The sequence below is a fragment of the Dama dama genome, chromosome 7 (genome assembly GCF_033118175.1).
Source record: "Dama dama isolate Ldn47 chromosome 7, ASM3311817v1, whole genome shotgun sequence".
NCBI classification, from domain to species: domain Eukaryota; kingdom Metazoa; phylum Chordata; class Mammalia; order Artiodactyla; family Cervidae; genus Dama; species Dama dama.
In genome coordinates, this window is record NC_083687.1 from 25857887 (window position 1) to 25879211 (window position 21325).

Here is a 21325-nt window from a genome sequence, read left to right on the forward strand (position 1 = left end):
AATCAAGCTGGGACTGGCTGAGGGAACCTGAGAGAAGATAAGGTGTTGGGTTTGAAGCAAGACTGAAGTTGATTACATGATTTATCAGGGAATGCTACTTGAATGTGATTCTATAAGAAATAGGGTCTTAAAATACCTTTTTAGTCCAAATTCCACCCCCACCCATTCCCACAACTACCCATCTTACCCCTAGCTATCTACACTAACAAACTATTACATCATTAATGTTGAGGTTTTTTTTTAATATTGAGGACATATTTTTCTACGAGGATCTATAGTTAAATATCAAAGGATCTGAAGGTCCTAAAATAATTATCTTTGAGTATATAAATCCACAGGGCTTCCCAGGTGACACAGTGGTAAAGAATCCACCTGCCAATGCAGGAGATGCAAGAGAAGCAGGTTTGATCCTTCGGTGGGAAAGATCTCCTGGAGGAAGAAACGGTAACCCACTCCAGTGTTCCTGCCTGGAAAATTTCATGGATAGAGGAGCCTGACTGGCTACAATCCACGGAGTTGCAAAGAGTTGGACATGACTGAGCATACACACACAGCACATGTGTATAAACCCACTGTTTGGTTAACAGCTAATTATCTTCTTTTTTTTTTTTTTAACTGAAGAGGATTGACTGAGGTCAAAGAACATGAAGTTAATTTGCAGCACAAAAGGTTTAGGCTAGACATATAGATATGATTTTTGTTGTTAATTTATTTTTCTGCAGGAAATACTTAAGTTAGGTGGTCTAAGCCAAATGGTTTTGGTTTCATTCTCTCTGAAGTTAAGGAGAAACAATTCATGATGGCGTTGAGAGATAATTCCAATCATTGAAATAAACTGGTGATGTGGGCATTTCTATAAATAATTTTTTTCCTATTTCATGACATTCACACACACATAAAATGTATGCATATTAGACATCCAGACCATTCCTCATATGTTCACATTGAGTCTCCAAACAAGGACAATGGTGACACTACTGATCCACGGGAGTCCATTCACTTGAGCATGACTTGGTATTAATAGAAGAAAATAACAAATGGTTTAATGCCTTATTCATTTTTCATGATTCAGTATGATTCTAAACAAGTCGGTGAGGATATCCTTGGGATAACTGAAAGAAAAGTAGTGAAGAACCTGGGGTAGTATGAGTCAGGAGTGGGGCACAGTAGATTATAGAGGCTGAGTAAGGTATAGCGGATGAGCAGGTATGAGGTAGGGGTAAAGCGTGGAGTGTAAGGTACTGGGTACAGGTAATGTATGAAGGATGGCAAGGTACATGTTTTATAGGAGGCATGAGGATGAGCTTAGACTCAAAGCCAGGGTAGAGCAAGAAGTAACTGTAAAATCAGAGTCTATTCTTGGAAACCAGCAATGTTGCAGACAGGCAAATGTTTAAATTGGTAAATGAGTCGTTTACAAGTTTGCAAAAGCATTACAGAACACTCAAATTAATATAAATGTCCTAACCTATATGGTGTAAAATAAGTGTCTAACTGCATTCTTCTGGGCGTGGATATCCAGTTTCCCCCAATACCATTTGCTGAAGAGACAATTCTTTCTCCATTGTATATCCTTCATCCCTGTGTTGAATATCAGTTGGCCATAAGTGAGTGGATTTACTTCTCAGCTCGCTAGTCTGTTCCATTCGTCTATATGCCTGTTTTGAAGCCAGTATCATACTGTTTACTACAGTTTTGTAATATGCTTTAAAACTAGGAAGTGGTGCCTCTCATTTTGTTCTTATTTTTCAAGCTCATTTTGATTATTTAAGATCTTCTGCAGCTCCATATAAATTCTAGAATTGCTTTTTTCTATTTCTGTAAGAAATATTATTGAGAGTTTGATAGAGATTAAATCAAATCTGTGGATCTCTTTGGGTAGTACGGACAGTTTAAGCAAAATTAGACAAGTGGGATTTCATCAAATTTTAAAGCTTCTGCATAGTTAACAATTAACAGAATGAAAAGGCAACTTATAGCATGGGAGAAAATGTTTGCAAGTCACTTCTCTGATGTTAGTGTTAGTTTGCAAAATATACAAGAAATTCTTAAACCTCTGTAGCTTAAAAACTAATAATCCAATTAAAAAATAGGCTAAGACCTTGAACAGACATTTCTCCAAAGAAGACCTGTAAATGGCCAACAGGCATATGCAAAGATGCTCAACATCACTAGTCATCAGGGAAATGCATATCAAAACCACAATGAGATATAATCTTACATCTAATAGGACAGCTATTTTCAAAAGGGTCAAAAGATAGCAAATGTTGAGGAGAAATTAGAATTCTCAAGCACTTTTAATGATAATACAAAATGGTATAGCCTTTTTGGAAACGAGTATCAAGGTGCCTCACAAAATTAAAACTAGAAATACCACATGATCCAGCAACACACTTCTGGGTATTTATCCAAAATAATTAAAAGCAGAATCTCAAAGAGGTATCCCCATATTTGTTTCAGGGCTATTTATATTAGCCAAGATGTGGAAACAGTCTAAATGTTCACCAACAGATGAAAACAAAAAATATATATATAGGCTTCCCTGGTGGCTCAGATGGTAAAGAATCTGCCTGCAATGCAGGAGACCCAAGCTTGATCCCTGGGTTGGGAAGATCCCCTGGAGAAGGGAATTCCATGGACAAAGGAGCCTGGAGAGCTGCACTCTCTGTGGTTGAAAAGAGTCAGACATGACTGAGTGACTAACACTTTCACACACACACACCACACACACACATATATGCTACAGGTATGACAAAACTGCTCATCACACCTGCAGAGCAGATGGCCCCTTAAACATTTCCTGTCAACCTCATGTACTTTTTAGAAGACACCGGCATTGTACACTGGCGGTGGAATTTTTTTTTTTCCAAATTACCAAAGATACTGAGTATTAGTGACTTTGTTATGAATCCCCAGTGGTTGCAAACATTTTTGGGCAGATGCATTTATAGCGGGTCTCCGAATGTCACAAGTACCTACCTCTCAGCACAGAATCTAATGTCCCTTCCAGGGAAACCGAAATGACCCAAGGCTCTGACGGGGGCCCCAGGGACTCTACTCTCCGATTCTGGAAAAAAAAAAAAAAAATAGGAAAAATAGGACTCAGAGAGAATTTTGTGAAGTTAACCAAAAAAGAAGAGGATTCAGACAAAATCTTTCATATACCACACATTCATGAGAATAAGCAAAGGAAAAAATAATAAAATAAAATAATAAATATTCTTTGTCATGTTAAGAAGAATATATCAAATAATTTTATCATGAGAAGGGAGATTTTGCAAGAAAACTTTGGGGCAGGCAGTGAAGAGGACAAAGGAAAGCTGAGTTTACAGAAAAGGAGACTGACACTGTTTGCTGAAGGTTAATAAGATAGGAAAGGGGCTTCCCTGACTGTCCAGTGGTTACACAGTTCCACTTCAGGGGGCATGGGTTCCATGCCTGGTTGAGGAACTAAGATCTCACATGCCCCACAGTTGGGTCAAAAAATAATAAAATTTATTTTTAAAAAGTGCCAGCAGATCTTGTGGCTGTTAAGGTGCTTAAAAAAAAATAAATAAGGAAGGAAACATTAAGAGAACAAAGCTGGAGAGCTGGATAAGTGACCAGAGCAAAAGTGTGGACCTCCATCCCACGGGCTTTGTCCCTCTACAAGCATGTCATGGGATGCATTTTTTAAAATTAAAGAGTGGAAAGTTGATTTAACTATCATATTTCACTTCTTCTACCCATGACATTAGTAAATATAGAAAAGATAAAATCCAAGGACTTGGACACTGAAATTAGAACGAAGTATACAGAAGCCTCTTGTTGATACTGTACTTAACCACATACAGGAGAAATCTCTTAAAATAACATAGAACTATAATGTAATGGCATAAATGCCTTCACCAGCATATGAAATGACTTCTTCAGATATAGATCCAGTACTTGGGGAAGGATAGATTTCTGAGAAGACACCTGAGACCTACTGTAAGAATTTGTTTGGAGTGAAAAAGCATTAGAATTCTACTCTTACCCATAATCATATTCTGGACTTTTTCCAGAAAGTGGAAGGAAAGCAGGCTGTGAAATGGAAGGGAAATAATGAAAGTAGTTAGATGTTCTAAGTGCACCAACTGTCACAGCGTGGGTGTTCCGTACCCATGTATTATGATGATGATGGAGTCTGAAACATGCTCCGAATACAATATGGTGCCCGGCTCCAAGTAAAGATTGTTACCTGTGCACAAAGTACCTGTTTATCCAGAAAAACAAGCTGTGGTTGTACTGTGAGTTCTTTTCCCACTTCTCCATCTGAAGGCTGGACGAGGACTGAAAGACTATAAGGCCGAATATATATCAAGTTCCCAGTTTTGAAACTGCTTGTATTTCTGGCATATGTTAAAAAAAGAAAAGAATCCATGCCTCAGATTTCAGATATCATACCACTGTAGTAGCTCTTTTCCATAATACATCATTACTAGTGAAAAGGTTTGCCTTTGTTTCTAGAAACTAAATAATACCCTGTATAGCAAACATGAATTTACAACCAAAGAATAATTATATATTTACTTTATATGTTGCTTTGTCATAGGAAATGATGAAGTAGGTGTGTGAGGGGTGGGGTGGAAGAACATATATTATGAACTTAGATTTAATCACAATTTATTAACTCCAAAAAATCTCAGTGAGGCATCATAACAGACTAAAACTCTTAGAAGGTGGGGATATTTTATAAGTATGCTAATTAACCAGATTTCCCCAGAAAGGATCAGATTTTAGTGCTTTTCCATTTTCTATGGTATAAATACATTCATCCTGGTTGATTCTGTGGGTACCAAGATGATATCACCACAAAGAATTGGGAAGAGATGCCTGGGAACAACCTCCCCATACCACTGCTTCACAAAGACTCAGTTCAGTTGCTCAGTTGTGTCTGACTCTTTGCGACCCCATGGACTGCGAAACACCAGGCTTCTCTGTCCATCACCAACTCCCAGAGCTTGCTCAAACTCATGTCCATCAAGTCGGTGATTCCATCCAACGATCTCATCCTCTGTCATCCTCTTCTCCTCCCGCCTTCAACTTTTCCCAGCATCAGGGTCTTTTCAAATGAGTCAGGTCTTCGCATCAGATGGCCAAAGTATTGGAGCTTCAGCTTCACCATCAGTCCTTCCAACGAATATTCAGGACTGATTTCCTTCAGGATGGACTGGGTTGGTCTCCTTGCAGTCCAAGGGACTTTCAAGAGTCTTCTCCAACACCACAATTCAAAAGCATCAATTCTTCGGCACTCAGCTTTCTTTATGGTCCAAATCTCACATCCACATATGACTACTGGAAAATCCATAGTTTTGACCTTTGTTGGCAAAGGTCAAATGTCTCTGCTTTTTAATATGCTGTCTAGGTTGGTCATAGCTTTTCTTCCAAGGAGCAAGGACTATCTCATTTAATCTCACAACAACCCTTTTGTATGCATAGTCTTCACAAGATGCTTGCACTAAATAGAATCAGTAACTGTAGAATTCATTGATTAATTGATTTCAATTGAATGAAGCCCTCAGGGAGAAAAATACTTATTTATAATTAATATACGCTGAGCACTTACCCCGTACAGGTACTATTCTATGCATTCCACCTATAAACTCATTGTATCTTTAAAATGACACAACGACAGACATTTTTATTTACACATGAAGAAACCGAGGTCCAAAAAGGCTTAAGTAGTTTGCCAAAGGTTTTACAAACAGTAAGTGTATGACCAAAGTCTAGAGCTATATTGTTTTTCACCTCTTTTGAGCATATTAATTTCTGATGTGACTTAGCAATAAAATGGAATAATCATAAATAAAATAGTTACATAATTCATGATATCTCAAAGCATCTTTTTCCCAGAGCTTTGGGATTTTTGAAGAACAAGGTAGCTTTATTAAATGAACATTATAGGTTATATACCTATTGTTCCATTAAACCTATTGTGTATTACACATCAGAGGCATGCAATAGAGTTTAAACATTTAAATGGAGATATATAGACATCATTTATCACATATATTGCCCTAGTATAGGATAATAGATTACTCTCAAAATATCCTAACTCAGGTCTAACAAGACTGTGATTTTTAAAAAAAGGTGGTATACATGTTTCGATGCTGTTCTCTCAAAACATCCCACCCTCGCCTTCTCCCAGAGTCCAAAATTCTGCTCTGTACATCTGTGTCTCTTTTTCTGTTTTGCATATAGGGTTATCGTTACCAACTTACATGTAAATCCATGGCTGATTCATGTCAATGTATGACAAAAACCACTACAATATTGTAAAGTAATTAGCCTCCAACTAATAAAAATAAATGAAAAAAAAAATAAAGTTGATGAGTATGTATACTATAATAAAAAAATAAAAAATAAATTAAAAAAAGGTAGTCTACCCATCTTCAATTAAATGCTTGTGAGTCAACTACTTTATTTCCTAATCTGTTCTTTTTTCTTATGTGGGGAGATAAAAGATTCATTTTACATGGAGGGTGTATGTGAGGCAAAGGTGACAATTAGTCCTCAGAAGAGGAACAGAGGAAGAACAAATACAGAAGATCAAAAACTATTTAGTTTCTCTAGGGAACAATTTCCCTCTCCCTGGAGAATCCTGGAGAATGGGAGGGCAGGGCATGTGTGGTCCTACAAACCCCTTTGGTCATCTACCAGCCAAGACCATGACCATCACTCACTAGGAATTCCACATGCGCTAGTCTGATCATCATTTGTTATTTTGCGTAGCCACAATGGGTAAGGTCCTTTAAAAAAAATTAAATCAGATTTTTAAAATCCATGCTATTCATTCCATGGTTCCCCAGTTATTGGAAAATTCTACATGGTTCCCAAATTCTATTTCTTCCCTCGCCTTTTCTTAAATGCTTTCTGATGCAGGACAGGATGCAGGCTGGCTGTGTGGGTTAAAAAAGCCAAAAGACTCCATCCAAGATCCTGACATAAGTACACTGATGTCTAGAGACAGAGGGATGGGAACCAACTGCCTGAACACTTGCTAAAAGGCCTGTCCCTGACACATTTTTAAGTTTATTGTGAGCAAACATCTCTGATTAAATGTAAACAGCATCCCACTGGAGGTCAAAGACTTGCCGCTACAGCATATCCCAAGGTAATACCACTTTAAGCTTCACATAAACTCTAAAGCAGTTTCTAACCTAAAACCTGACCGTAGGTGGTACAGTTTTTTACGATATGTTATAATAGTGCAATAAATCTGTTAGCTTAAAATCGAATCTCCGTGGCCTTTTAGAGAAATCATCATTAAATGCAGGGTCTTGTTAATGATGCCATCGAAGTGAAATTGTTTAATCTGCTAGGGGGGTGAAAGGTCACCAAATGAATTTTTTATAATACATCAACTTGACACGCAATAGGGAAAACTGTAATAGATAAAAGCAAAGGAAAAGGGCACTGTCTTCTTCTGATAGGTCAATAGCAGCCAAGAGAGTCACTCATCCACTTTCCTTTCACGATGGGGCTCCTTTTGCATTTAATATGGACACCCAATTAATACCCCAGCACCACAGACAACCTCATTTTAGGTGACTTATAGCAATTTCTCCCCCTTCCCTGAAATGAAAGTGATCACAATACATCATAGCATTGTGCGAATTAACATTAATTGATTCAAGTTACCAAGCAATGATGGGCCACTTATATAATCTAGGCGTTATTGGGTGCTAGAAGGGATGGAGGGAAGATTAGATTCCAGTGTCCGTTGCTGTGACGACGGGAGTCACCTGACGCCTTGTTAGACAGTTGTAAGGTTCTATTGCTGGCCCCAGTGGGGTCGTCAGTAAACTGGAGTGATGTCCAAACATCATTATACGCTGCTCCGATATTAAAGCAAAGGGATTAGCAACTTATTGCAAGCAACCTGGATTTGTCATTGTGCTGTCGTTATCCAATTTCCAACCACTAATGTGACTGTAGCCTGCAGGCAGAAGGACCTACAGCCAAACTTTAAAAAATGGGGGAGGAAAGTTCCCTCCAATCCACCCAGTTTTAACCACTATTTAACAGCTTCCAATACCAGTCAGGTATGTGGAAGAATTTTTTTCCCTTCAATTCTTAAGTGCAAGCTAAAAGAGAAAGACCAGGAAAACACAGAAATGTTCCAGTTCAGAGATTACCACTGTTCACTTCGACTCTTGGTTTTTAATCTGCCAAGATCTGAAACACGTACCCTACAGAAGAGGGGACTGTCTCTATGTGCATGGTAAGCCAAGCAGACAAATAAATAAATCCTATTGCTGCAGGTTGGCTCTGGGAGGTGAGGAAGGTGAAGCCATTGGAAGTACTTCCTCACTTCCTCTTCAACCTCTGTCCCCTCAAAGTTACTGACTCAGGTTCCTCTAAAAGAGTTCCATGTTTTGATTAAATGTTTAAGGATGTCCTGAGCAGTTTTAATCATTCTTATGTTAAATGGGCTACACAGGGGCAGAATCTATAATATATGCTGTGAGGGAACTTCAGTTATGAAGGAGTTTGTGAAATTCTGTACTCTGTAAGAAGAAAGCATGTCCACTCAATTCAGTGGACATACATGTTCCTTCCACTATGCACAAATATTGCTCTAGGCACTATGAGGTATGCAGAGATAAATATACCATCACCTTCGTCCCTCAGGAGCATTCTTCTAAAGAGTCTGTAAGGCAAGGATGGCTTTCTTGGCATCTTCAGAGCTGACACATACCATTTTATTTATATTTCATAGTCCTCATGCTCCCTATTAAACCTAACTAAATGCCCTTTGTTGTCATCCACTCCCAAGAGGGAAAAAGTGTCTTATGATCTCATGTTTTCTTTCTGGCACTACAACATAGTGATTCAAAACTTAGCACATTGTAAGCATCCAATACATGTTATCATAGCACCACTATGACCTGTCGGTACCCACCATGCACTTCCTCTGCTCTTAGGTCATTAAATGCCTGTGGAAACCACTACCTATCTTGGACTGGCCAATCTCCAATTCTGATGCACACTTGAACATTTACCAAATCCAAGCTCACTCTAGGACAATAGGCCAATGAATTCAAGAGACAATGTGTTGAGGCAAGGAGGAGACTTTAATCAGGGAGCTGGCAGACTGAGATGGCAGGCTAGTGCCTCAAAATAACCATCTTTTGGCGGTCTGGATGCCAGGTTCTTTTATAGATTAGAGATGAGGGGAGGTGAGAAAGCAAAGGAAAAAGGCCATTAATCTTGCAAATATTTCCTAGAATGGCAAGCCTCAGGCAGGGGATGTGTTACTTTTTCCTCCCTGCCATCCACAGGTGGACAGGGTTCTGAACAAGGGCACTTTAGTTTAACAGTCAGGCAGAGGGGCAGGATTCTCTGAGGCAAACCATTCTGTATGATTAAAATAACTAAAGCAACAAAAAGCAAGTCAAAGAACCAGTTCCAACATGGAGTCAGAATTGGCTTCCTCCTTGCAACATAACTGGTACACTTACTGCTATGCTCCAATACGTATTATTAAACTCTTATGGACCTGTGGAATTTTTCATTTCAAACTGAGATTTGAGTAACCCTAGAACATGACTGAAGTGACTCAGCAGCAGCAGCAAGCATACGGTTGCCTTGTGCCAGGAGTATACAAAGACACAAAATAAACATGACACATCTTTCAACAAGATCAATTCAGGGGTCAAAATCTAAGTAAAATACTTAGACATACTTAAAAAATACTTAATAAATACTTAACTACTTAAAAAATACTTAGTTGGAAAATCATTTAAAATGATATTTTTTAATAAATCTAGCATGACTATCTTATTTGAAATAGTGGAAATTCTGAATACATATTTTAAGATTATACACAAATATTCAAAATTTACTATCTGTAATAGGATGCTGTAGCAGTCATAGCCTAAACAGGAAAACAAACCACTCAACATTTTCCCGATGAAAGAGATCTGTAATAGGATATTGGTTGCACAGGGGTATTAGGATAGCAGAGAAGTCAAATAGGTTACATTTCATTATTTACAACACATATTTAATGATCATTTATTGTGTATGACACTGCTTAGGTACTTGAGAACATGAAAAACAGTAAGTTGAAGTCTTGACTAGGTAATGAATATTATAAAGACAAAGTATACTAATTTTATGAAGAACTAATGGTTAAGCAGGTCCATATTGAATCAATGATTTCCTTGTAATAGATGTAGAATAATGAGACTTTAATACACATACGCTTATTAGATAGTAGTTATGTAAATATTTGTTGTCCCTATATTAACTTTAAAACGTCTAGATTTTCATATAAGCCATATAATTTTCTGGACATAATAACTGTTCAATTAATGTTTGGGGAATTAAAAACCATTCAAATGTAAGTTTTCATGAGTCTTTATTATATTTAGCTACAACTCCACCATTTGTACACATCTTAAATGACTTGATTGTAAGTTAGTACAGTTCAATTTTGGGATTAGAACTACATGTACATATGGGTGGAAAACTACTGGACACAGATAAGTCAACAGAAATAATGGATTAAAGTTAACCTCCTGTTTATAAGGAAGATAGCAGAAAAAATATAAACTGCAGAAGTAGAATCAAAGATTTAGCGGTCTGGGGCTATTTAGTACAAGAACAAGGGTCCCTAAGGGCATCAGTGCAGAAACAGGGCTGTGAAATAAATGATAGCTTTAATGATGACCATGAATCATCAATAAAAATGTGATCGGTCTGCATTATTTTCCATTTAATGAGACTGGATAATATATGTATTCTTTTCTGTTCAAGAGATGAAGTCTTTTAAAAAATGTAGTGATAAAAAACAATTTTTAATTAAATGAAAAGTTTACTTATGCAGAGCATCTCATTTCCCCACAAAGCCACATATATAAAATACCATTATGATAATTTTGCCACCCACCTCACTCAACAAAGCAGTGAATTTGTATTGCAGTAAAGAGAAGAAACGGTGCAGAAACATTCCTTAATGGCAAAGCTGTGGTTTTGCCAGGAGGGAGGAAAGACACAGACTGGCAATGCGGGTATCCTTTCCAGGATGAACATTCTGCCAGTCTTGAGAAGAACATCCTCCCATGACAGGAAGATTCTGTCCTTGCATACTCCAAACAGCTGTTTCCCAGAAAGCAGGTGCCCAGGGGGCAGGGAGAGGTTGCACAAGAGAAGATGCTAAATGAGCCTGAGGTCACCAATAGACTCCTCTCACCAACTGCCTCTCCTAGTTTTCTTATCTATTCAAGTCAGCTTGATAAAGGACTTCTTTTACAGAATGAGAAAACTTAAAAAGCTACTAATGTGATGGATACAAAAACACACAGATAAACAGAGCCACAGAACAATGTTCACCATCCCTGTAGCTGATTTTAGGACCCAAGGTTCATGGCAATATCATAAACAAAGAGCTTTATGTGAGATAGCATATTAGTTCTCTATGGCTGTGTAACAAAACTCCATACATTTTCATGGTTTAAAATATCACAAATTTATGATCTTCAGGTTGTGGGTCAAGAGTTCAGACAGGCTTGGCTCGGATCTCTGCCTAAGAATCCATTTCCAAACTCATTCCGATTGTTCACAGAATTCATTTCCTTGTAGCCATGGAATAGAGGTCCCTGTTTCCTTGCCGGCCTTCGGCCAAGGTCCACTTTCTAAAGTCGGTCTGGTTTTTTTTTTTCTCGTGTGGTGCTTTCCATCCTAAAAGCAGTGACACTTCAATTCCTTCTCACACTTCGAATCTTTTTGCCTTCCTCTTCTGCCTTATTCTGCTACAGCAGGAGAAAACTCTCCTCCCTTCAGGTCTCCTGTGTTAAAACGGCCCCACCTTGATAATCCTGGGTATTCTATTTTAAGGCAAACTATGCCACATAACATACTGTGTTCATGGAAATGCTATGTAATCACATTCGTAGGTTCCCAGGACTAGGACTGTCATTTCGGAAATTCTGCCAACCACAAATAGCTTTAGCATTTCAATAGCTAAACTTCCATAAAAGATACAGATATATTTATGTATATCATATGACAAAACACATTACTTAGAGGTTTTTTTCTTTTTTTTTAATGAAGCAGGAGAAAGGTGGGGGAAAAAAAAGACAAGAGGGAAAGAAATTCAAGAGAGCAAAAATCAAGTTTCTACTGCCAGGATTCCAGATAAAAGGTAGACCATAAAAATAGGACACCGGTGGGAAACTCCAAGTTTAAAAAGGGCAGGTTGAATATATGTTTATCTCTGTTTCCCCTACTCCACTGAAATTACTTAAAAGAACAAAAGTGAATAAAAATGGTGTAAATCCACAAGGATGAAGAAGGCAGGAGAGGAGAGAGCAACCAACAATAAAGGTTAACAAAGTTTGGAAGACGGAAAACAGGCTCACAGAACTGACTTAGCCATGTGGAAGACACTTATATCTAGATGCCTCTAGAGGAGGATAAAGATCAGGAGAGGCCAATTCACTGTGTATTATTTAATTAAAAAATAGCACTCCATTTCTCCCCACAAGGCAGAAGTTGATAGCTTTTTGAAAGCAGGTAGTACTTCTCTTGGTAAGTCAATGTTTGATATGCCCTCAATTTGTTGAAATACATGCAACCCCATTAAATTAACAAGAGTGAATCTTTCAAGAACATCCTAAATGTTTCCACTGAAAGGTCTATGTCCTCAGACTAATTTCTGCGATCTCAAGGTCAAGTCACTAGTTTGTCAATGACTTTCCAGTGAGTTCAGTGGAAGTCCCAGTTGACACTGATCAAAGCTGAAAGAAACAGGGCTGGCCCTGGGACCTGCACAAGGCTTCAGGGTTGTTTACCATACTGTGCAATTCTTAGGACCATGGGAAAACTTGCTAGTTCTCATTAAATCCCTTAGGACGTGGCATTTCTTATTCTGCAGCAATTTATTTAGATATACTTCAGAAGCAGCCTTTCCTTAGCTTCAGAAAATTTTTATTTTGCTTTATGTCTTGGAAACATCTCTTAAAATACTAAAGAAACTGAAAGAGATGGGGAATATAACACAACCAACAGAAAACTGATGTTATACATGTTCAGTAGTTTCTTACTAAATCAGAAATATCTGAGTCAAATGTGAAAGCATGATGGTTCTGATGGATGCTGGGCGATAAAAGTGATCTGTTCTCTGAAGCTTATGGTGCAATGATGTTCCCTCACATATGTACGCATACCTGCTCTTGGGCTGGATGCACGCTCTTTCCTGGGTTTCCTCTGCTTTACCTCTATTGTTTCTACTCTTTGACTTTACTCTCTTTCTAGTTAAAAGCTAAATATTTACTAAGTTTTTTAAATATAATATACAAATCAGTCATTTTGGAAGGATGACCTATTGAAAGCTCAGTACCATAAAGTCTAAATAAAATTTAGCAGTGCCCTGGTCCTAGGACTTTTTAGTCACCCATCCATAGAACATGCTCATAAGAACTCAGTGGGATCTAAATGAAATTGGGCTAAATAAGATATATTCAAACAAAAGCTAAGATACAGTAGCATCACTTTTTTCAGATTCCTGATTTTTTTTCCATTTATTTTTATTAGTTGGAGGCTAATTACTTTACAATATTGTAGTGGTTTTTGTCATACATTGACATGCAGATTCCTGATTTTTATATCATCATGCATAATATGATTATGTCAACAACAAGATGATGGGTTGGTGATTGATAAAATATCCAAGATTTAATAGATTTTGAGCAATTATACAACTAGGAGTACTTTTTAATTCTAAGCTAGCAATTTCCAAAGCCCTTCAAATCAACCAGAATCCAAAAAAAAATTGCTTGAGTTTTCTTATAATTTCTTCCATATAAGAAAGATGAACACCAAATATAGGTAAAATATGATACAAAAACACTAGCTAATTTGTCATTCGTTTATATTGCTTTGTGTATAAAAAGGCAGTCAATGTATTTCTTGAATACTCCTTAAAATGTAAAGGTCTATCTTTTTGTTTTGCTTTTTAGTTTATAAAGAATCCCACATCTACTGAAGACAGCTGTACAAAAGCAATTAATATCTATTAAATACTAATTATTTATTTATTATAACTACCACAAATGTAGTGAAAAAGCAGCAATAGAAAAATCTTTTAATAAAAGAATATGAATGCTCTAAAATTTCATTGGGTTATATAGTTCAGAATAATCATATCTATTTCAGGGACCCAATATCAACTATATCAACAACATGTGCATGAGTTTGAGCTTATTTTTTCAGTGGTGGCAGCAAACTTGCAGGGAATCTATAAGGTTGACTCTCTTGAGTACTCTATAACCTCACAGCATGCATGTGTGAGATGGTTAGTTTATATCTGTTTCCCAAGCATTATGACAATTTCATATTGTCTCTCAGTCTGCAGTATCATCTCTGGTCCTTTTGTATCTGCTAAAAATGGAGCTTGGGACTCTAATCGTCTTGACCTCATGACAGATGTCTTAGGTAAACTCGGACTGGACAATTCATCTCTAGGGTATCACGACTATAAATCTGAGAGTAATTTATATCTACCTTCCCTTGTTGTGTACTTCATGTACTTCTTCATTTACTAGGCTCAGGGAAATGTTGAGGTAGATTTACTTCTGAAATATGTAGTCAACACCGATCTGGTAAAGACCTTCAAAACACAAACTTACAGAGTCAGAATAACATAGCAAAAAGGACATTACAGATCTTACACAGATCTGTGCCATAAACATAGTTGGCAGCGATTATGATCTTGCCTCACACAATTTGACATCTTTGCAGGGATTTATAATCCTGTGAAGTGAAAATCACTCAGTCGTGTCCAACTCTTTGTGACCCCACAGACTATACAGTCCATGGAATTCTCTAGGCCAAAATACTGGAGTGGGTAGCCTTTCCCTTCTCTAGCAGATCTTCCTAACCCAAGAATCGGAACCAGATCTCCCTCCCACAGTGCAGGCAGATTCTTTACCAGCTGAACCACAAGGGAAGCCCAAATAAGTGAAAGTCGCTCAGTCGTGTCCAATTCTTTGCGACCCCACGGACTATACAATCAATGGACTTCTCCAGGCCAGAATACTGGAGTGGGTAGCCTTTCTCTTCTCCAGGGGATCTTCCCAACCCAGGGATTGAATCCAGGTCACCCGCATTACAGGCAGATTCTTTACCAGCTAAGCCACCAGGGAAGCCCTTTATAATCCTAGGTTGAATAAAACCCAAACAGAATCACTGTTTTAACTTAGTAAACTCCTAGTCATCTTTCCAAAATGTTCCTAAATGTAAGTCCATTCCTCAGTCCCTACAGGCAGGATATTTATCAACCCCATGGGTACTCACGGGTTTTAACTCATGGCTGTATGGAATTGTGATAGTGTTTTTGTCCCATAAGGCAAAGATCATATCTGTTTCACTTTAGCAACCCCAGAATCTTGCCACTGCTAAAATGCATCACATGATAAATGAATGAATAAACAAGTTGAAAACAAGTTGCCTTAGAAAAATCTCTCTGTCTATGCTTAAAATTTAAAGTACAAAAATATTAATATAACATCCACACTTACCTAGGAAATAGAATAACCACAAAGACTCTAGATTTAATCACAAATTTTAAAATTGAGAATTTAAGTCTATAAACAGCTCTTGGCATTTTTATTCTTATCTTAAAAAGCAGGCAGTTCATGTAATTCTGTGTAAATAGACTGACATTTGCAATATGTATCAAAGAAATCAGCTCACATTTAGATGTTGTTATAATTAGTACTTACCCATAGCCGATGACTCCCTTTGACTGAGTCACCAGTAAGGCCCCAATAGTCATATTGAGGACATTTTCTAGTAATCCAGTCTGTTGAGCAATGATAACCTGGTGAGCCAAATTCTGTAATTTGTTACTTGATAAAGATGGAATCAGTCCAGTGTTCCTTACTGTTGGCAGATCACCAATTTCAATGACCATCACTTTTGAGATAGTTTCCATAGTGGTGGGGGGTATATCTCTATTTGAGTTCATTTCTACCATGAGAGGTCTACGTTGACCCACTCGGTCATGACTGGTACAAGTCACAGTTGGGCAAGTGCGCTTTCTCTTTGCTCTACTATCAGCCATGGCCTTTAAGGTTGCTTCATTTCCAGGCATCTGATGAATAAATCTGATTTGATCTTGGCTAATCTGCAAGAAGACAGTTAGTCTTTCAAGGATCATGATTTCCCAGCCTTTTTCTAGAACTGAAAACATCACATTGAGGGCCAAATGAATGGAAACACTTGACTGTATTTCAATGGGCTCCTCTCCTTGTAGGACAACATACAAGAGGTTATCTGTGACGCTGAAATAGTTGGAGCCAACAGACTCATTCAACAGTGAGGAAGTTGAATGAACTTGAGTAGGTGGAATGAATCTGTCTCTTAAGAAAACATATGGGTGCTGGAGTTCATGGTAGAATACAGCCAAGAGGAGCTTAGAGGTATTGTTCCCCAATAGAAAAAAATGCAAAACATGAGGAGTCTGATCCACAAAGCAGATCTTCGTGATTTTCCTGGTGGGCACAATGGAATAGAAAGCAGATACAGACCTTGAAATGAAGCAGGGAGCACTGGCATTTATGCTACTAAAGGTGTCAACAAAACCGCTAGTCACAGATACAACTGGATATAACTTCTGCATTGCCCAAGTGGTATCAGCACCATCAAGAATCAAGATCACTTGGTCAGTCTGTTTGCAGATGTAGCCATTTATCAGGGGTCGGTAGGTGCATTTCTGCTCTTCTCTAAATGTGCCTATAAAATAGAGGGGAAAAAAGTGACTTAAGAACTATAGTCTCTCAAAGATGATTTCCAATCCATCACGCTCACCATGACCTGTAACCTCAGGAAACATTTACTGAATATTCAAGTGTACTAGATACTGAGAATGCAACAAAGTCTTAGGAAAAACATGGAAAGATACATATATTAAATAACAGGTCCTATTGCTTAGTGGGTAAAGAATCCTCCTGCAATGCAGGAGACACAGGAGATGCAGGTTCAAAACCTGGGTCTGGAAGATCCCCTGGAGGAGGAAATGGCAACCCACTTCAGTATTCTTGCCTGGAAAATCCCATGGATAGAGGAGTCTGGCGGGCTATATAATGCATGGGGCCACAAAGAGTTGGACATGACTGAGCAAGCGGCATGCAATATAATTCAAATGCATATGTTACATAAAATGTTATTTAAAGTTAATAATGTATGTAATAGCTAAATGGTAAAAGTAAAGCAAAGTAATTAAGAAAAAGGAATAATCACTAAGGCCTCCAATAATGGAAAAACAATAGATGAGAGGGAGGTGATAATATTTGAGTCAATGGGAAAGAGGTAGATAGATTGAGGCGGCTGGGACAGAAATTTTATGGAAGTATATTAAAACTGCAAAGGTATATTGTGACCAGATTGTGAAAGAGTTTGGATGTAAGACTATATAATTTTATCAAACTCTTTTTTTCTCTAAACATGAAGAAAAAAGAAATACAAAAGGAGAAAAAGAAGAAAGTAGTAATTTGGGAGTGTCGACATTAAATAGAGCTCAACTCCCTGGTGGCTCAGAGGGTAAAGAATCCACTGCAATGCGGGATATCTGGCTTCAATCCCTGGGCTGGGAAGATCCCCTGGAGGAGGGTATGGCAATCCATTCCAGTATTCTTGCCTGGAGAATTCCATGGACAGAGGAGCCTGGTGGGCTATAGTCCATGGGGTCACAGAGAGTCAAACACAACTGAGCGACTTAGCAGAACACAACTCGAGTATGACTGCACGTAATGAAAGCATTTGAAGAAACAGCATTATTCATTATTCCGGCCACTCCTGATATTTCTATGAACCTAGAATTTGTTTTGTTCTGAATTCAAAAGTATATTTTATCTTCTAACAAAGAGTTCCTCTGACTTCAACTTAATAGTCACAAAATTGTCTTGTATTGTTTCCTACATGTTTTAACTTGCCCTAGTGCATGTTCATCTAAACAGCCTAAAGATTAGAAAGAAAAAAAAAAGCCAAATTATTACTAATGCAGGATGTACAGGGAACCTGTATAGCAAAGATTTACTGGAATAACATATAATGGAAAATAATTTCAAAAAATATATGTGTATATGTATAACTGAATCACCTTACTGTGCACATGAAACATTGTAAGTCAACTATACTTCAATAAAAAATATATATTTTTAAGAAAAAATAAATATAAGAGAAAAATTCAATGAAACCAACAACAAACAAAAAACTTAGATGAAATAAGCCAAATCCTTGAAAACTGACACAAAACTGAAAATTCTAATTGTTTCACCTCTTAAACAAATTGAATTTGCTAAATTAAATGCAAAATTATTAATTTATGTATAGATTTAATTGTAAAAATTTTTAAATGGTCACCATTACATAGAGTGTGTTTAACTCATCTTCAAAAACATGGAGTGCTCACTTCAGTAGCACATATACTAAAATTGGAACGATACAGAGAAGATTAGCATGGCCCCTGCGCAAGGATGACATGCAAATTCGTGAAGCGTTCCATATTTTTTACAGAGTGAAGTAAGCCAGAAAGATAAAGACCAATACAGTATACTAACGCATATATATGGAATTTAAAAAGATGGTAACGATAACCCTATATGCAAAACAGAAAAAGAGACACAGATGTACAGAACAGACTTTTGGACTCTGTGGGAGAAGGCGAGGGTGGGATGTTCTGAGAGAACAGCATTGAAACAAGTATACTATCAAGGATGAAACAGATCACCAGCCCAGATTGGATGCATGAGACATGTGCTCAGGGCTGGTGCACTGGGAAGACCCAAAGGGATGGGATGGGGAGGGAGGCAGGAAGGGGGATCGGGATGGGGAACACATGTAAATCCATGGCTGATTCATGTCAATGTATGGCAAAAACTACTACAATGTTGTAAAGTGATTAGCCTCCAACTAATAAAAATAAATGAAAAACAAATGAAAAAAATAACATGGAAAAAGTATTAAGAAAATTAACTAACTGCATGACCTTAATAGTCATGGAAGTTCTTTTTTGAGACTATGATACACCAATCTCTACTACTGTTATCCCCTTTTCAAACGAGATAGTTAGGTAGTCTTCCCTCACGGAAGATCCTTGAATCACTCTAGTTCCTCTTTTCTAAACCTACTGCTTACTTTCCTTCTTTTTAAACACTTTTTTCAGCCATGCTGATGCCATTGATGAATTGTTCACATTCTATCGAGCTTCATAGATCTCTGACTTTTTTCTTTCTGCTTCTCATCCAGCAGTTACAAGGTATTTTAAAGTGACCTCTGTATATTGTCAAATTCTTGGAATTGTCCCTAAACAAAATACTTAGTCTCTTAGTTGATATGATTTTCAATCATTCTCTGCTACTAATTATATGTACTTTGATAAATTACATAAACACTAGGAACCAATGTTCTTAAGGGGTCATTTCTCAAGGCCTAAGACTGTTATCTCATATTTTAATTATCATAGTGTTAGAAAACGCCGCGGGAGGAAAAAAGCCGCCTCTAAGGACCGGTGGTAAAGGCCTTTATTGAGCGGTAGCTCTCGGGCAGAACTCCCGGGGGCGGGGTTTTATAGCCAGGGCCGGCGTCCAAGCCAGGTCTTTTCATATAAGGAAGAAAGCACGGGCTACAGCGGCGGTCAGTGTCCGAGGGCTCCGGGTCGGTACCTGATTGGACCAGGCTGCAGGGGGTCGGTCCCCGGAAGTTAGCCAGCCTCCGGAATTTGCCTTGCGGCACTTTTCCGGGGCATGTCTCAATATGCCCGACCTTTCACATAGGGCTTACTTAATATCCTACATCAAACACAATAGAAACTCATTAATGTGTATCAGTTGATTGATACATAATGTCCTTTTCAAAACTCTTATTCTTCAAATAATTTATCTATTCTTTCCAGGTGTCTAGTTATAAGGTTATTATTCTGTAACTTGAATACAATTTAAACTAACTCATCACAATAACAGAGTATACCACAAAAGTGTATTGAGAGAATTGTCCCTTGAATTAATGTCAATATTTGATAGCTCAGTATCATGAGAGATCCAATTATTTCACATGAAACCATAAGAGTGGAATTATAGTTGATTATAAGAATCTTCTGTTCTGGAATCAGGTAAATGATTTGTCCACAAAATAATTTCTGTTATGACAAAGCATTTTTTTCTCAGCTTGTTCATTAATTCATTAAACAAGTGGAGCAAGGGCGTAAAGGCTTGGATAAGCCTATTAATGAATCAGGGAAGACATGTTGTGGAGACGTCTCCAGAAGATAGTACGTAGTGGTAGACCAGGGATAATGACTGGGGTAAGCAGGAATCTTAAGGAAAACACATCGTATCTTTATACTCTGGCATGGAATATATACAGTGGCATGGAAACTATCAGAGGGGTCCTGAAGGTTTGCATACAGTTTTGTCAGTGGGAGACTCTGATTAATTGATTCAACAGGTTTTAGATGGTGGTTTTTCCATGGTTGTTGCAAATAATTTATAATGTTTCCTTGGGAGAGTTTCAGATAAAGAAATATCTGACAGGAAGTCCATAGACTCATAGGAGTGGTACCTGGAATGGGGACAGAATCAAACAGGGATTAAAATGCCAAATGGTAGAATTGGCACTACAAAGATACCTCTAAGCTATAAGGCTGGTGATTCTTCCTTCTTTCTTTCCTCCCTCCATCCCTTATTTTCTTCCCTTCTTCTTTTCCTAACCACTTTTACCTAAATCTTAATGGCAAGTTTAATTATTCATAGTTTATAGACAGTAAAACTGACCACAGAAATTATGATTCACACAATTACTTAGTAACAGTCACAAGAAGAAGAACATCTTTAAACTTCTACCTGTGCTTTTGGCAAGATAGAATGGAATCCAAACCGTTCATTTGGGGATTATATTTAGATGTGGTGTCAGCTGGGGTGATTAACCCTTTAGGAGGCATATTGTGTGGCCAGGAGTTCTCTTTACACAGTCTATTGACAGAGAGGTTTTTGGTTATTTGTCAAATCATGCATTTGCTGAGATTCCATTTGCTTTTTTCATATTACCACTTGACCTTTAAAAAATTTTAGCATCCCTCAAGTATAAATATAGAGCCACAAATTCAACAAAGGCAACAGCCTAAAGATTTTTGGCAAGTAATTTTTAGTTTTATAGCCAAACTTGGAATCTTGGTGTTCATAAATGAGAAATTTCATTTTTATCTCTCCAAAACTTACCAATGACTAAAAGATGGTGGTTTATCGGTAGCTCTCCATCCATTTTCCTATCTCATCTTCAGAATTAATCAATTTCAGTA

The 21325-nt window shown here is 37.7% G+C and overlaps 1 protein-coding gene and 1 non-coding gene across 2 annotated transcripts in view; one reads left to right on the forward strand and one right to left on the reverse strand.

The window, feature by feature from the left end:
- Positions 1-21325, reverse strand: part of PKHD1 (PKHD1 ciliary IPT domain containing fibrocystin/polyductin) — a 428428-nt gene that overhangs the window by 24491 nt on the left and 382612 nt on the right. The window contains exons 60-62 of the mRNA XM_061146900.1: positions 15753-16764; positions 4235-4370; positions 2980-3067 (exon numbers count right to left, since the gene is read on the reverse strand). Of these exons, the coding sequence (XP_061002883.1) occupies positions 2980-3067; positions 4235-4370; positions 15753-16764 (1236 nt within the window). The remainder of the gene's footprint in view (positions 1-2979; positions 3068-4234; positions 4371-15752; positions 16765-21325) is intronic.
- On the forward strand, positions 18435-18541 carry LOC133060069 (U6 spliceosomal RNA). The gene has a single exon (XR_009693731.1). It is a non-coding gene; the product is annotated as a U6 spliceosomal RNA (small nuclear RNA).